This window comes from Canis lupus, chromosome 33, assembly GCF_003254725.2.
Source record: "Canis lupus dingo isolate Sandy chromosome 33, ASM325472v2, whole genome shotgun sequence".
NCBI classification, from domain to species: domain Eukaryota; kingdom Metazoa; phylum Chordata; class Mammalia; order Carnivora; family Canidae; genus Canis; species Canis lupus.
The window spans coordinates 14,313,623-14,331,921 of record NC_064275.1 but is presented as its reverse complement, the minus strand read 5'-3'; the positions used below and the strand labels follow the sequence as shown (position 1 = coordinate 14,331,921).

Below are 18,299 nucleotides of genomic sequence, written 5' to 3'. Positions count from 1 at the left end.
AACGTGTGAGATGGGATATGGTGGAGAGTCTTCATCCTATTCTTTAAACACTTAACTACTCCTCTCCAATGGTGTGCTTGTACCAGCTACTTGTGTCCATCCAAAAACAGTGTACAAAAAACCGTATAAGTCATTATACAGATATAAATATAGACATGATGGCCTCCAAAAGATTCTGTTGCTTTTTGCAGTTAATATGCTTTCAAGATCATTCCGTATCAGGATCAGTACATGGAGAACTTCTCATCTTTCCCGCTCCTTATTTATTTTATTCTGTGGACATACTAGAATTTATTTAATTATTCTCATTTTGATGGTCCCTTGGATTTTTTCCCAGTCTTTTGGGTTTATATGAACAGATCTCTATAAATAATGTTTATTTTACACATGTACAGTTAGTTATATTTTAAATAAATCTCAGAAGATGAATTACTGGGTCAAAAGGCATGTACATTTTATTAGTAGTAGACATTGCCCAATAGTGCTCCATAAAAATTTTATTAATATATATTCCCACAGCAACATATCAGTGCCTGTTTCCTCACGCATTCATCCATCCAGTGAATTATCAAGCTTTTTTATCTTGCTGACCCAAGTAGGTGAAAACTGGTATATCCTTGTAGCTTTAATGTATATTTCCTATGCTATGAGTAAGATTGAGCATCTTTTCATGTTTAAAATTCGTTTGAATTTTTTAATTTGGCTTTTTTCCATTTTTCTATTTAATGGTAAGTATTTTCTTACTCATTTATAGGGACAATTTTTATATTAGGGAAATTATTTTTTTATATATGTTACAGCTATTTTCTCCTAATTTTATATTGAAAAAGATTTTACAGTGTTTTGAGTCATGTGGGATTAAAAAATTGGGGGGAGTAATTTCCTCTTCTTTATGCTTTCTGGTTTTGAGTCCTATTTAGAGGGGACATTCCAATGCTAAAAAGTATAAAGAAATTTTGCCTTGTTATAATGACTTTAATCATTATATTTTAAATATTTGATTCATCTAGAATTTATTCTGGTGAAGAGAGTAAGTTAAAAATCCCACTGTTTCTGTTCCCAGTGTTGTCCCCCAAAGTATTCATTGAATGACCAGTCTCTTCCCCATTTGATCTGCAGTGCCAGCTTTATGTCCTGTTAAATTCCTATTTGCATTTGGGCCAAGTTCTTAAAAAAAATTCTATTATTTTTCATTGATTGTTCCAACTTTTCTCATGTTGGACCCGTGTTGTTTTGGTAGGAGTTGTCAATAATTTTATATTTTAGAATTTTCTTTTGTATCTTTGCATGTTTAATTCTTATCCAGACTTAGAGTTCGCTTTTTTAGTCAACACCCACCCCTCAAACTTCATTTGCATTTTGTTTGGTGTGTGGTGGTATAACAGATAAAGGTACAATTGTCTTTTTTTATATCAAGTCTTTCTACCCAAGATCAAAATATGCTTATCTGTATGTTCAAGTCTTCATTGGTGCCCTATATTAGCATTTAAAATTTTTCTTCAAATACATCCAGCACATTCTAGTTAAATTTATTATAATTTAGATTTATTCTTTGACCTTTTAGAAATGAAGTCTTTTTCCCATTATCTTAGAGTAGATTAATGTTTTGTATAGCAGGATTCCTGAGTTTGGGATATCAATATTGTATCTAATATAAGAATCTTTATACTGTACTTTTAAAGTCTTATCAGCAAGTAATTATGCAGATTTTTTAAAAAGCATCATTTACATGAAGTAACACAGTTTCTGCATCTCAGGTCCTTATATTCTTGATTTATCCAAAATCTTCCTTCCATGAGGGATTTCCTTGGCCCCTTGAAAACTTTCATTACCTTCCTCTTCCATCATCACTAGCCATTCTTTTCTTAATATAAAAATTAGTGATTAATAAATGTTAATGGTGATAAGTCAGTGCCTCTGAGCATCCTTCTGGCAGACATTTAGAAAAGGTCTGCACAGAGACTCCCCCAGAGAATGGTCTTTGAAGATCCTGACAGAATATTCCTCATATTTCCTATCCGAACGGAGTCCTCATTGGCTTATCATCTTTCTTTGTCTTCCACATAAGGAATCTCATCTAGTCTAATGGTTTCGAGTAATACTTCCAAATGAATGAGTTCCACATTTCTCTAATCTTATTGAATACCTGTTATTTAACTGTAATTATGGTTTCAGAATTTTTCTATTTAAAATCTACTTTGGTATGGTTGAAACAAAATTAATCCTATATACTTTAAGGACCCCCACCTCCTGTTAAGGCACTTCATGTAGGTCCCAAGGGCTCCAGTTCTCCGGGGAGCTGGGGCTTTAAATAGGTAATCAGTTAGGACTAAGGAATAGGAATTAAGGCAGAAACCAGACTTAGGAACTGAGTCACTGTGAGAATTGGGGGGGAAATGGAATAAGGTTAGGAGAGGAGAACCACGCTCAGGACCAGATGACCCTGGGTGGGAACAATGGAATTCTGTTACTTGTACATATGATTGGCAGCAAGATGGTGTGAGGGCCACACAGGGCAATTTATTTCCATTACTGGACCATGGATATAGTTCTTAGGCTCATTCACTCAGTTTTCAAGTCCTATGCAACTGGAGCTTGATTCAGACAAGACTAGCTTGGGAACTGGAGTGGGGCAAAACTAGCAGGTACAGGGCATGGGTAGAAGCAGACTTGAGAGACAGAAAAGACAAACAGCAAAAAATAAAATAAAATAAAATGAGAACAATGCCTGAAGACACAGCTTAATATGTCTCATTAACTGCAGATTGCACTTTTCTGCCTACCTCACCTACAAGTGTTTTTACTGCTACTAATAAGGCTCTTTCTACCCATTTCCCTCTTCTGTACATGACTTCCTTTACATTTTAACAGTACTCAAAATGTATCAGTTTTCCATGGCTTCCGACTTTTTGTTTTCATCTAAATTTATCTCCACAGTATTTAGGTATGAAAAAGCAAATATTCTCATTACTGTTTTACAGATGGGAACGCTGAGCCTGTAATGCTTCAGTGCACTCAGTAAGTGCAAACAAAGCCTTGAGCCCAGGCTTCTAGATTGAGACTCAAGAGCTCTTTCTGTCAGACCCCACTCCACAATGTGGGCATAATTTATGGCTGACAGTATGGCAAGGATCATTCTTTTTAAAATATTGCCTCTGCCCTTCACAGAAAACTGTATCTCTGAGTGGCAGTAAGCATGATCCCATCAGTTAGCGATAAATGACCTTGTCTTAAAACTGTTCAGATGAGTTAATCTCACTGGCTTTCTATTCTTATTTGGCCTATAGCTGTAAGAGGTTTAGAGTAGCTCTCTTAAGGCATATGTTAGCCTCCAGTTTTAGTGAAGGGTGAGGAACTAAGTCGGTAGGCACCTTACATGAAAGCAACCTGAGAAAAAGCTGGAGACCGTGAATCGCGATGGGAAATAACGAATCCAGAGCTGGTGGTCAGGCAGCAGTTTCTGCTAAAGAGACCTATGTGTGGTACAGAAAATTTATGAGGGAATATCCATCTGGCCTGCAAACACTTCACGAATTTAAGACACTCTTGGGTCTGCAGGGTCTGAACCCAAAGGCCAATCAACACGTTGATCAAGTCTATAATACCTTTGACATGAACAAGGTAAGAACTTTACTTTTTATTTGGCTCTGGCTCTGAATTTTCCCCTTTTTAAAAATTTGAAATAGCCCGAGGTAAAATGTGTGCATCTCACCGAACAGGGAGCTCTTCAGAGAACCCACAGCTTGTAGGTAAGTGAGTCATTAAACACAGTTAGCACTGACGGCATGAAAGTAATTGGGAACTAGCCTCTCCGCCCTTGGAAATGTTCTGCATGTAGGGAGTTATTTTAAAACCAAATTAAATCTCGGCATGGAATTCTAATGCTATCGTTTAAACAAATCTAATAAGTGCAGATTGATTTACAAAGACTGTTTTCAAAGTATTTAATGCGTTGGTGACATTTTATAGAAAAGCAAATTACAGGAATCTGCTCTAAAAAGTGTGATTGCATCTAGATTGGCAGGTAAAATCAATACAAATTCGCCAACATGTTGTTTGTACTCAGAAGTTGGAACGCTGGAATACTTTTTCATATCTGACCAATTTAGTTGGGAAAAATAAAACAATTTAGCTTTAAATTCAGATAAATTTTAGTTTCTAAAGATTGATACTCAACTAGTGTCTTGAATTTACTCATTCCTGAGGAGTTGTGGCACATTTGATTTTCAAGACTTGAAAAAATACAAAGATGAGGAAAAAAAATAGAAAAAATAAGATAAAAAAAATTAACAATCTAACCAAGCAGGCTCATGTTTTTCCTGCCTACTTTTCCTTGTGCATTTTAGTTATTTTTGCCTGTATATTTCAAAATGGGCTGATTCCATCTAGGATAAAAGGGAAAGGGGAAATACAACTCATTGAAAAATAGATGACTTTAATAGGCTGTGTGTGAGAATAGATGGGAAAGAAGTGGTCATTAATTCAATACAATTAAAACAATTGGCTGCCCATTGGGTTGTATGGAATCTCGCACAGCCCTCTGAACCCTTTTCCAAATCAAAACAAAAACTTAAAAAAAAAATAACCAACCAACCAAAACAACAGATGATTTAAAAGGAGGTAACAGCCAGCAAAACTAGGAAGAATTAAACCTGTGCAAAATCAACATTCATTTTAATTTTTGTAATAATGTTGGGAACAGATTTCTTTTAGGACATTGTGTTTTAGGGTATGTTCTTCATTATCAAGCATGAATGAAGCACTGCCTGCTTAGCATGACAGTGTTTTTCCTCCTCATAAATTTTACTTAGTGTAGATGCAAACAAACAGTTCTGCCCCCAAGGAGCATACAAATCAGTGGGAAAATGAGGCAGATCCTGCTTTTGTTCTTAACGTTGAAATACGTTCTAGGTATGCTATAAGCTGAATGTGTGTAGCTCCCATGTTAAAACTGCCAGTTATTTTTACCAGCAAAAATGGGATTATTTGGAAATAGCAGAAAATTGCAATTTTGGACAAGCAAGTTATGGCCAAACCATAGGCGTGTCTGCAGAACAAAAGAGAGGAACCCTCTAGTACAGAGGAAAGGGTGAAGTTGGGAAGGCTTTTATGAGCAAAAGGTCTGTTGGAGTTAACTGGGGCTTTGAAGTATGGTGGCTTTTTTTTCTTTTGTTGTTTGAATTGTGATAGCATCTCACTGGGTGGACTGTTGTGGGGTGGTGGGGTTGGGGCGCTGCTTTTCCCCCTGCTGGGGTGGAAAGTAGTAGTGTCAGCAGGCAAGATCCAGTCTCCTCCAGTGGGGTCTGCAGTTGACCAGGAGTGGTAGGGCGTGAGAGCGCCCCCTGCTGGCCCCCTGGCTCCACTCTGAATGAGCTTTCCTTTTTCATTTGTCAACTGCCCAAACTCCTCTGTTGAAATCTAACATCATCCCCATCCCCACCTCCACCCCCAACCCCAACCCCCAGCACCAACATGATAGTATTGGGGGGGGCGGTCTCTGGGAGGCGAGTAGGTCATGAGGGCAGAGCCTTCATGAATGGGATCTGTGCCCTTATAAAGAGACCCCAGAGAGTTTGTTCCTGGTTGTGGGGACCCAGTGAGAAGGCTGGGTGTCTATGAACCAGTTGGGTTCTCTCCAGCACCCCAATCGGCCTGACCCTTGATCTTGGATTTCCTCAAAGAGCTGTGAGAAGTACATTTCTGCGTGCTTTAAACCACTCAGTCTATGGTATTTTCCTTAGAACAGCCTGAAGTGACCAAGACAGGAAATTTGTGTGTGTGGGGGGGTGGCTGTTGTCTGCCTCTGCGTGTGCCTTTCAGCTCCCCCTCTCGGCCATCCTGTGCTTCGGTCTTTGTGTGTCTGCTGTTGTCCCTCTGTGCCTGCTGCTGTCCCCGTGCCTGCTGCTGTCCCCCTGTGCCTGCTGCTGTCCCTCTGTGCCTGCTGCTGTCCCCTGTGCCTGCTGCTGTCCCTCTGTGCCTGCTGCTGTCCCCTGTGCCTACTGCTGTCTCCCTGTGTCTGCTGCTGTCCCCCTGTGCCTGCTGCTCTCTCTGTGCCTGCTGCTGTCCCCTGTGCCTACTCCTGTCCCCCTGTGCCTGCTGCTGTCCCCCTGTGCCTGCTGAAAGCAACCGCTTCACCATGGAAGTCTGTTGCTCTCGATGGCAGCTTCTCAGACTCAGTCCTCCTGAGGGGCTGGAAGATGAGCTGCTCACAGGTTCTTTAGGTTATTCTTCCAAGTAGCCGGTGACACATCCCACACCAGAGATTTTGCTGTTAGCCCAGTGTTTGTGGAAGCGCTGCGGGTCAGAGGTTGCTGTGTGACAACAGGAACATGTGAAAAGGAGCTCTGGGTAGAGACCTGAAGTGCTGTCAAAACCAAGTGTACTGTTGAGGAAGGTGGGGGCGGACGGCGGCCAGATAGGCGGTGTGGGCGCCTGTGCCATTGGACTGTCCTCTCCGGGACCACGGTGGGGACGGCCAGGCCCACCTCAGCTGAATTTAAATGACTTGGAAGTTCTGCTGGTATTTGCGATCTGTCATAGAGATTTTATGTTTGCTTGGGAAGCAAGTGAACCTAGGCAGTGATGACGGATGCCACACAAGGTGTGGGGGGTTTGGATATAAAATCAGGTTGTAAAATGAGAAGAGGAAGGGGGTTTCATTATCAAGTGATAGTAAGAAATGATGCGCAGTTATGCACAGGAAAACAAAAAGAAAAAGCCATATATTTAATTAGATCAATAAAATGATCAGCTGTCCAGAATCCTGGAGAATTTACTCTTTCCGTGGAGCTCCTCTACAGTTTTAACTATTCTGGATGGAAATCATTCTAAAATGCATTTCATACTCCCCTGCCTCCTCAAAGTGCTGGTAAAGTGTTTTTTGATATCAGAGTCATTATTATGAACATTGGTTGTTATGTTTTTGAAATACCACGAAGCAGCCATGCCTGTTGAAGTTGCTGAGGCTAAATTTCCTAACGTTAAAAATCATGAAAATATATGCTTTTATCATGTTTGCTTTTTTTGTTTTTCTTTCTCCCTGCTGTCAAACACCCCTTTCCCAGCTTTCTGATCTAATAATAATGAGCTTCCAACCTCTTTTTTCTCTGTCACTTCTACCCTGGCTTTGGCATGTACCCAAGTTGACTAAGCCTATTGGAATTGTGCTGTAGGTAGAAATAAATAGATCCTAAAGTTTAGTGCATAAAGTTTATAACAATTCTTGTGGCTAATCACACACCCTTGCAGGCATCTCCTTGTCACTCGATAACAGTAATTAATGATTGAGACGTGTCTAACACTGTTCTAGGGATGGCACATAGACTAACATATCCAACATCACAGTGATAATAGAACCTAGAACCTACTTTACGGTAGTGGCCATGATGTTGGCCAAGGTTAATTGACCAAGATCCCAGGTACATTGCTTTGAAATCTTCCACTGCATGCAGGGCATCCATGCTTAGGTTTAGATTACCACCAATGATTGAGTGCAAAAGAAAAAATAAGGCCAGCCCATTCCTAAGACCCAGGATTCCTTCATCAGCAGGCTTCTCCTCAAGGATTCCCTGGTGGCTTTGTCAAACCATAGGTTTCAGGAGTATCTAGGACACTTCCATCCAAACTTCTTTTACACCCTTCTTCAGCTGGGTCACAGGAGCTCATTCAACCTTTCCTGACTTCCTTCCTGTTCCATTCCCTATACCATTTCTCCAAATAAAATATTTAAATTGGGATTAATAGGTCTAATATGCAATGAATAAGAGTCATAGGAAAAGAGCCCAGAGAAAATGTAAGGTTATAACAAAACAAACCAGAAAAATTTCCGAGACGTATTAGAGACATGTTTCACAAGGGGCCCAGCACAATAAATAGAAAGACATCATTCTACAGTGTACGTGGAGAAATTTTTTAATGGAGATAAAGAGAAGATCCTAAAATCTAAAAAGGAAAAAAATCATGAAAATCAAAATAACATTGAGCTTCATAACACCTACACCACAGGCTAAAAAAATGTGCTTCACACTTATTTATTAATAGTGAGCTGCTGGAGCAGGTGCTCCAGCAAAAAGAGAGAGTATATTAACAAAGAAGGAGAGAGTGAATCCAACATAGGAAAGCAGGCATGGGCAGTCTATGGTCATGGAGACGAAAAGTCCAAATCAATAGTTGTCAGAAAGCTCAGTGGACTGTTAATCCAGATGGCAAGGGAAGAGGAGAGTCAGAGGAAGACCTAAAAAAAATTAACACTGATGGATTATCTTTTATGTTTGAGGATTTCAAAAACAGTATTAATTTACTAATTGATATTTAACCAATCCAATGGTGCCTTTAAAAAAATTAACAAGGCAAAGTACAAAGAAAATTATTGAAATTTAGAATGAAGCACCTTTACATTTTTTTATCATGAAAACTTCAGGCCTATGCAAAAGCAGAGAGAATGAATAATCCAGTGAGCTCTCACAGACCAATCATCTGTCTTCAACCATTCTTAAAATGTAGTCATTTCATTTCATCTATCCTCCCACATTTAAAAATTTTTTTAATTATTTTGTAAAAACTTAGAATCTTTTTAAAGTTTTAAATTCCAGTTAACAGTATTATAGTAGTTCCATGTGTAAAATATAGTGATTCAACATGTCCATACATCACCTGGTGCTCATCACAAGGGCACTTACTCCCCATCACCTATCTCCTCCATCCCCCCACCCCCACTCCCCTCTGGTAAACATCCATTTGCTCTCTCTAAGTCTGTTTCTTGGTTTGTCTCTCTCTTTTTTATTTCCTTTTACGTGTTTGTTTTTTTTCCTTAAATTCCACATATGAGTGAGACCATAGGGTATTTTGTCTTTCTCTGACTGACTTATTTCACTTAGCATAATACTCTTTAGGATGACCACCCATGTCATCGCAAATGGTAAGACTGCATTCTTTATTATGGCTAAATACATATATATGTGTGTGTGTATGTATTTATACATTTATATATAATGGAATATATATACACATTGGAAAATATATGTACATATATACATGGAATATATATATATTCACACATACATAATGGAACATATATACACACATTGGAAAAAAATATATATATATCACATCTTTATCCATTCATCAATCAATGGACACCTGCTGCTTCCATATCTTGGCTATCGTAAATAAACAATAGGGTTTATTTGGCTGTTATAAACATAAGGATGCATGTATCCCATAAGCATACTTTTTAATTATTCTTTGATTTGAATTTTCATCCAAAGTTGATAGGTGGAAATTAGTGGCTATGACTCTTAAGTCTGTTTTGTCTGTAATAGTTCCCTAACCACCTCCTTCCCCCCACACCCCATTTATGTCATTAATTTGCTGGGGAAAGTGAAAGTGGTTCTGTAGAAAATTTTGCATTCTGGATTTAGTTGATTGCTTTCTAGTGCTATTGAGCTTTCTATTCTTCATATTACCCATAAACTGATATTTAGCTAGAAACTTAAATAGATTCCGATTCACTTGCTTGGCAAAAAAATACTTCATAAGCATATAATTATTGGTTGTCACACTTTTCTTGGATTGTCTATTAGGTTCGGGAGGTGTCAGCCTGATAATGATGAGGCAATTATTAACTCCATGTAAAATAAAGAAGTGCGTAATTTTGGTACACCAATGGGCTATGCAAAGAACAAAATGTACTTAGTCATTAAAATTAAACTCTTGACTTTTAGATTAACCTACAATTGTGAGAGTATGGAGGAAGAACTATGGTGTGCTGAGAAATGTTTAATAACCAGTTCTTTAGAGGCAGAGGGGACGACCTGGCAACATATGCTGATTTCCATGGTGTAAATACTCCCACCATGGCCAATTTCAAGCTACCAACCATTTAATAGTTGGCCTGCAGAATTCCTGAAAATTTAGCAGTCAGCTCATGCCACCAGATAGAATAGGCTCCAGGATACCACTAAGATATATATGAGGGTCATAGAACTAAATACCTACCATTTGCTATAGCAGGAAATAATATCTAGAATTGATAAATCTAAACATAAGTAGAATAACCATCTACATTTACATTACAAACATGTAAATAAAGGCTAGAAAAAGTAACCAAGTTCAAAGTTTTAAATGATAAGCCCTTTAGTCTATTTTCAACTATGCAATAAAATCAAAAATGTTTTGATAACAATAAATTTTTAAAAGACAACCCAAAAGATATTAGCACATCTTTGTAGGTGAGGTGAGTGATGGAAACTGCACTCTTCAAAATCAAGGTGGGTCTCTGCACAAGGAACAACCTAGGTTCCTTTCTGCAACTATGAATTATCCATCCCATGATGGAAATCCTGTGGACTCCAAAGCTGACGGTCCAGCCTGGCCCAAACTTGTCAAGAACATGAGGTCTCCATTAAAAAGTACAACACACTGTAAGTGTGTGGCTCTTGTGATCCATGTTAAACCCACACGGGGGGAGATGGTGGGACTTGGAGTTACTTGAGCTCCAAGCACTGATGGTGCCACCCCACTTTAATAGTTCCCGAACTACCTCCTTCCCCCCCAGCCCACCATTTCCTCCTTTGATTTGCTGGAGAACATGCTTCACTGCCTATATGGAAGCTGATGAGTGGCTGGTGAACTTTAGAGCTGAGTCTGGGCCAGCAGAGATGCCAAAAACAAGAAACCCTGTGAAAATGACAATGCTGCTGGCTATTGGTTCCTAGAGGGCAGTGCAAGCGGACAGACACAGCCCTGTTCTCACCTCGGCATCCCAGTGCTTCAGCTGCAGATTGATGCAAAATGCCCAGTTCCCTGGAAACTGCTTCCCGCTCATGGCATGTGGCTGCACTCTGGGCTCTATGCATACAGATGAAGTCGAACTTATTTCTGCTGTATTGAGATCCGGGCAGAGCCTGGCAATAAAACAAGCACCCAGCACTGCTATTCGACTCCAGCCTCCCTGCTTTCTTCACACGAGATCTACAATTTGCTCTTCACCTCTCCTTTCTCTTTTTAAGTCCAATGGTGCATGAATTTATCCTTGTGAAACAACAGTGCAGAAACATGAACAATAAACAAATTAATCATGCCCTTCAGATCCTGCGCGCTTTCCCAGACCAGGATCCTACTGTGGCGGCATAAAGTAGATGTTGACCAAATATTTACAAGTGATTAAATAAAATAGTGACAAATTGATTAGCCTCACTTTTATATTTGCACTTTTTTCCTTTCCATTCCTCTCTCTCCTTCCTTCCTTCCTTTTTTTTTTTTTTTCCATATTATTACCAAGAAGAGCTACTGTGTCTTTCAAAGGTCTAACTTAGTTCTCAAGGACAGTGATTATCTCAAGGGAAATTTTAAAGTTTATTTTTTTATCCATATTGCTTTTAAGAATTTCAGCTCACACACTCAAGCATTCAGAGAATGTAACTTTAGTTTTCCATAATGGAGTTCATTTATGTTTTGAGTCCCCATCCCCATTTTACCAAGGAGTGTTCCCCCTCCACCCTCCAGGGTTGCATGTAAAGCCCGCGGGTGCATCTAAATCGGCATTAAACCAGGCAGAGGAGTAGGTGTCCACACTGATGTTTGCTGAGACTGCATCTCTCCTGCCCCACTCACGGGGCTGCTCCCTGCAGGTGGGCCTCGTGGGTACGTTTCTCTGAGCTTCCTGCTACTCCTAAGCACTGAAGCCTCTTAGGCAGGCTCAGGACTGTCTGACCAGACACTCCCGCCAGCCCTTCCTCCCAAGCCCAATGAGCGAACCACAAAGTGCTTCTGTTCCTGTACCTGCCAAGCCCACCTGGCATTCCTGTCCCCCAGACCTCCAGCCATTCTCGGCCCTCATAGAGCAGCACCCTCTCCCCCTCCCCATTCACCAGTGTCTTGCAATTCTCTCTTCCTTCCCTAGTCCACACCTCTCCAGCCTATGGAATCCTGATCAAGTTTGGAAGGACCCAGGAGAAACTTGAGAAATTGGCTCTCATTATGTATTCTTTCAAATCTTTTGTTTCTGGCATAAATTTTATGCTCTGAATCCTAAATGGCTTAAACTATTGAAACTCAAGAGCTAAGAATGAACTTGATTTCTGCTTTTCTGCTACAGGGACTTAACTCTTAGGCAATGAAAATCTTCACTGAATATGGAGGGCTAGATGATAGAAGGGATTAGCAGGAGCGGAATCACATCCTTAATACACCATATTATTATCCCACTGCATTTGCAAATATTTACTGAGTCCCCGGAGGTGTGGCGGAAGGGAGGTAGACACCAAGTACATAGGCATTGTTCCCTGTCCTCGAAGGAGTTTATAATCTAGTGGGATGACAAATGCATCCTCAAATAAGAAAAGGGAGTAAAGAATCAAAGGCAGAGAGGGCAAAGCATACTATTTAGTTGCAAGGTTCTAGATGGGTCTCAGGTACTACGGGGCTTTATTTATTTACTTAACATAGAGCAAGCACAAGCGGAGGGAGAGTCAGACTCTCTGCTGAGCAGGGAGCTGACGTGGGGCTGGATCCCAGGACCCTGGGATCATGACCTAAGCCTAAGGCAGGCGCTTAACTGACTGAGCCCCCCAGGCGCCCCTACAGGGCTGCTTTTACACCCTGCATGGGGATGTGACTGATGGGCCAGTATCTTCCTGGACAGGCAGACTGTATGGAAGGGCCGGGGGACTCTCCAGTGTCATCCCAGCAGGACAGGCAATGGTAGAAAAATCACACTCAAATTGGGGAGGGGTATGAGGATGGGGTGAGTAGGGAGGTAGGTAGTGGACAGTCACCAAAGGGCTTACAGTCTAATTGAGGATAGAAGCTATGTTGTGACTAAAAGCCCTTCCAGAACCAGGCAGTGTAACAAACTATAGCAGGACTGGTACAATTCAAGTTACATTTACTGGGATCCGAAGATGAAGCAAAAACTAAAATGTAGAGTCAGAAAGGCTTTTTGGGAGGCACTTTGGGACCTTGGAAGAAAGGGAAGAGCTTATTGCTAATAGATGCTAACACTTAGTGAACACTCCTCTACCAGTCACTGTTGTAAGCACTTCAGTTATTGGGTTATTGGGTTCCTCACAACAATAATCTACAAGTAGCTACTATTTTTAACATTCCCATTTTTACCAATGAGGCGACTGAGGCACAGAGAGATTTAGTGACTTGCCTGAAGCTACACAGCAGAATTGGAAGGCGGGTGGTCCGACTCCAAGGGCTGCACCCTAAATTGCTATGGACCTTCAACAGAGGAGTTGAGAACTTCAACAAAGAGAACAGCTCAAACACAACTACACGGTGGGAGAGAGAAGGGTAGGTGGGAACCTAAGGCAAAGGGTGACCTCCAGAGCATACCTGGTGACCGCACGCTTCAGGTGCCTCACCTGTGTCTTTGCCGCCTACAGACTCCCCGTTGTTGCCACTGCGTGTGTTCTTACATCAGCCGAGAAATGACGTACCCCAAGGGACAAGATGCCAGTAGTGACTTGCCTGGAGAATCTCCGAGCAGAGAGGGAGCCCCCACCCCTCTGGCTCCTGGTGACATCCTGACTCTGCGATAGGCGCGAAGGTAAATGTATGGCACTGCGCCACATCCAGGCATCTGGGCTTTCTCCAAACAGTGCCATTGTGAGCTCGGAGATCAAAAGTAGGAGCCTCGTAGGGCTGGTTGCCCCTTGTAGGACCCCGAGGTCTACGAGCGAGATAAAATGGTTTCTCTGAACTCACGGGTTTGGCACTCAAACCATAGACGGGGTGATGGTTTAAGCCAGAAACGCTGTTGTCAGCACTAGGACACATTTAAACCCTAGGATAAAACAAAACAGCAGGGCAAGTTTTCATGTCATTTAAAGTCACCTCCTCAGAAAAATCCTGGAAATCAAGAGGGAAGGAATGTGAATGATTTCTTAGAAATATGGGTGATTAAACTGTTAGAGAGAGAGAAGGCAAAGAGCAAGCTATGGGGTCTACAAGACGATGGCTGCAGTATGTGTGCTTGTTTACCCACAAAATTCGTTCCCGGATCCAATCTTACCTCAGTGCGTTGGAGGTCCATATGCTGTTTTTAATGAGCCTTTCTGTGAACCTGTAATCCTGGCCCAGGCCAGCCCAGGGCGGTGGAGGGACTGCAGGAGGCGTGGGGCTGCGGGGTCCTGTCCCAGCTCTGACCAGTATCGCCGTGCGTAATCTTGGACAAGGTTCATCACCTCTGTGTGTGTCAGGGTCATCGGTTCTGAAACCGAGACAAGACTTATCCAGTCTACACTACCGCTGAGCTCGTGTGAAACCATGTGGGAGAACACTTGGGGAAGAGAAGCAGGTAACTCTGACCTCAGCCCCCTGTGGCTGAGTGAACACTGAAGTTTAACAGTGAAGATTAACTTCAGTTTTTATCAAGCTCAAATACCCGAATGAAAGGGTGGATCTAGGGGTGCAGAGGTCGCTTGCCCCCCCCCCCCCATTCCTCTTCTTTAACCCATCCAAGCGCTATAGATGGTCATTTGTGCCTCCTCCAGTGCTTGCCAGTCTCGGGATGCAGTTAATAAAGGGGAATCACCTTCCTTCCAGCTGTCCTTCCGACGCGGGACACGTGCGTGGGAGCGCCAGCTCTACTTGAAATTCAGACGTGACCTTTAGTTAGTTGGTTCCTGAGCTTCTCTTTGTGCGAGGACTCTTGAAAATTGGGGCAGGCAACCTGGATTCTACCTCGTGTCATAAATGTAGCCGTTCATTAACCCCCGGGCTGTGCTGCACCTTCTAACACCGGATCGGGTCGTCTGGCCTGCAGGGTGACGCAGTGACTGCTGCTCTCCGCAAGACACGCTTACTGGAAACATGACCATCTAGTAGGCTGAAGACCACTAGGCCGCAGTCTCTTAAGGGGAAAGACCAAGGCTACTACTCCAGAACCACCCACTTAGAAGCTCTCAGGAAGCATTTGTTGGTGATAATAAATCACCTCCTATTTGTTTAGCACGTGGTAATTTACAGGGCATTTTTCGTAAATAACATCAATTATCAACATTCTGGCTGAGTTTCTCACCGAATTTTACCTGTTAAAGACATCAGCTGTACCTGCTGACATATATTTAGACTTAAGCTGTTGTAACTCGTATATATGAACCAAATCTATTGGAGTTCTCAGATCTGGCTGCGTATTAGGAGCACCTGGGGATATTATTAAAATCACCACCAGTCGGGTTTCCACCTTAGTCCCGCCAAATCAAAACAATTTGTGTGTTTTAAACTGCCAGGTGGTTTGAAGGTGCAACCAGGTATGAGCACCACGGTTACGGCAGAAAGACTACCGTCACAGTACTAGAAAGTGGGGCTTTAAGCCCATTTCTGCTACCGAGAAGCCTTGTAGCATGGATACGTTTTAGAAAAGGGACTCTGGGTTCAGAGCTGTTAATTCAGAGGCAGGTCCTCTGACTGTTCTTTCCATTACATAGTGGGGAAACACAGCCTTGAAGCAAGTAATACAGGTATATATGTTCCACCATCTGTTCTGCCTCTGTTTCCCTCTTCTGCTCAGTAAAGAACAAAGATCTAGGCTCTTCCATGGGAAATAGCACTCTTAGCAGATGACTGATTTAGGGTAAAGCTGGATTTCATTTCCTCTGTGACAGTATTGCTTGGGGAGACACATTGGCTACCTAAAGAAGTTCCTTCCAGAAGGCTGCCATTGCTGTAGTCACTGTGGGTCTTTCGTGGTGAGCTCATGCAGAAGTGATCGAACCCCGACAGTTGTCTTGCCTTCCCCAGAGCACCTGAGACCGGCTTCTAATTCACAGCAGTCAGGACACCGCTGAGCTGGAAGCATGCTGGGGTCAGATGCTCAAGAGCTTCCTGATTGATATCCAGGACATCAACTAAGAATCGAGGGCTTGTTTGATAAGTATTGGGAGAAACCCTTTGTCCCAGAACCCTTGAATTTTGTACAATCATGGTCAAGAACAACTGCGTTTGATCTGCATAAAGATCGTGTTAAAGAACCGACCTACCAAGCCAGCAGTGTATTTCTCATCTTAAAGAGGTGAGTCTCTTTTCGGAACATTCCAGCAATTCCGTGGCTGACGGAGGCTATGTTTGCTGCTAACTTAAGTGTCTCTAGGTGAAAATGGGCTGGGTCATTAATGCCGAAAGTAACTTTTCTCTTACGGATTTCAAAAATTCACAAAAATATTTAAGTATTCGATATTTAAGTATTCAAGGGTGTCTGACAAAATTGAGATGGCCCTTCTATTGCCTAGTTTTGGGGAGGGCAGTTCCTAAAATGCAAATCAGATATCACTGACGATTATTGATCAGTCATATAATGTGCTTATGCTGCCTCTCTGGGTTTCCTTACTCTGACCATCTGAGCAACCATTTCCAGGCAGACATCTGAATTCATATGTTGCTGCGGACTTGCCACAGCTGGTAAAATGTCATTGGAAAGTGTCACATATAAAAGAATGAAAACATCTAAATGTCTTCAGGTTAGGGGCTGTGGCAATTCATGAATTTTTCACAGATAGTAGTTCTGTGAAAAGTAGCAGACCGTTAATGCTATGAGAGGGAATAGGTTTAATCTGGGGAAATAGTTTGGAGGATTTTTGCTTGACTCGGCTCATCTGTTTTCCTGAACAAGAAGGTGCAATAGGACAAAAGTGGTCTGATCCCTCTTTGTGCGATAATAATTCTATTTCTATGATCTTGGTGTCACTAGAACCCAGGACACTGTGCTTACTGGTTTATGCCTTTCAGGGCGTCTTTCGGGTTAACTGAATTCAGGTGTGTAAAGCAGGCTGCCTGGCCCTGTGTGCATAGCAAACGCTACACCAACATCAATAGTTGTCATTGTCATTATGATTAATATGATTGTTATTTTTACTATTTGCAAAACGAAGGACTGTTTTTAGAACTGAAATTCAACGATTTGAATCAGTGGAATGAAGCCCAGTTGCCCCAAGGACATTACCCAGATTATAAATCTGTGGCTCTATCCCTGGGACAAAACTCCAAAGCAGATGTCTCTGAAGTATATCGAGATGACATTTCAGTGTCTGTTTCTCAGGGTCTCTCAGGCGGAGAGTGATGGCAGGACCACACTGGCAGATCAGAGGATACCTCCGAGATCTCTTCCCTGGGGCTTTTACCCAGTGGGTGGAAGGGCTGCAAGGCGGGTGTGCACCCCTGAAGTGGGGGAGCCAAAGCAAGGCCCAGCTGCAGGGCAAAGGGACACCCCTGAGTCCCCCCCCCAAGAGCAGGGGTGAAGACACACAGGTTTGGCTACACCAGTGTGTAGTCTTCAGGTCGTGGACGGGCAGCTGGGGAATTCTCCAGAGAAACATAGGCTGGGAGGGCTGTTGTCTCTGGGGTGCTGGAGGCTAAAACCTGGGCAGGGGAAGGGGCTAAGGATTCCAAAATGGACAGAAGTGTTCCTCAAAGATGCCAAGGAGCAGCAGAGGCAAGGAGAGAGGGAACTCCTTTTGCCCTGCGGAGCCAGATGGCCAAGCAAGCCAGGTGAGAGGGAGGCCTGCAAGGGGTGGCCCCAGGAGCTCTCTGGGCTTACAGTCTCCCTGAGATGAAGCAGCTCAGGCCACACAAGCCAGCTGTCCCTCAGGCAGCACCAGGTATGAGGGAACACAGGTGCCAAGGCTCAGCATCTTCAGACATTCTGGGTCACCTGACTTTATGCCAAATCATCTTACGTATCACGTATTACCAAATAGTTTACACATGTGAATCCAGACCAACACACGGCACTGAATGCATCCCATCTGGGCGGACCCCTCTTCTAGAAGGAGAATTCAGTTGTAATGAGTTTTGAGGGCAATAAATATTGGGTGGTACAATGAAGAGCCTGAGAGTAAGGCTGACTGAATTTAAATCCTGGATCCACCTATGTCCGAACTTTATTATTTAACTAGTCTAGTTTGCCTCTCTGAAAAATCCGTTTTGTCCTCTGTAAACTAATAATAATTAATAACAATAATAATAATATAATAATAATACCTGTCAGGTTGCTGTTAGAATTGGAGATCATGCTTGGAAAGTGACGAGCACAGCACTTGATTTTATAGCTTTATACTTAGTAATAAATAATCAAATCATTGTTTCATATGAAACATTTACATTTTATAATTTAACTTTCTACCTGCATTTCAAATTGATCATATCCTGGAAGCAACTGTGACTTATGGCAGGTTGTTAACATTGCCTGGAACCTTATAGTCCACCTGTGGATTTTCTGCTGGACAGAGCACTAGCTTGTGTTTTCCTTATTTTTTATTGTATTAGACTTCCAAAGTTTCATCTCTTTAATGGTA

At 42.1% G+C, this 18,299-nt stretch overlaps 2 protein-coding genes across 3 annotated transcripts in view; both read left to right on the top strand.

The window, feature by feature from the left end:
- The window catches only part of MORC1 (MORC family CW-type zinc finger 1), a 190,452-nt gene that overhangs the window by 167,132 nt on the left and 5,021 nt on the right, over positions 1–18,299 (top strand). The window contains exon 26 of one of the 2 annotated variants that reach the window (XR_004811644.2): positions 3,687–3,749. The exons of the other annotated variant lie outside the window; for it this stretch is intronic. The gene's annotated coding sequence lies outside the window, so the exon portion shown is untranslated. The remainder of the gene's footprint in view (positions 1–3,686; positions 3,750–18,299) is intronic. 2 annotated transcript variants of the gene reach the window in all.
- GUCA1C (guanylate cyclase activator 1C) overlaps positions 3,033–18,299 on the top strand; it is a 34,273-nt gene continuing 19,006 nt past the window's right edge. The window contains exon 1 of the mRNA XM_025478193.3: positions 3,033–3,621. Within this exon, the coding sequence (XP_025333978.1) occupies positions 3,418–3,621 (204 nt within the window). The 5' untranslated portion in view covers positions 3,033–3,417. The remainder of the gene's footprint in view (positions 3,622–18,299) is intronic.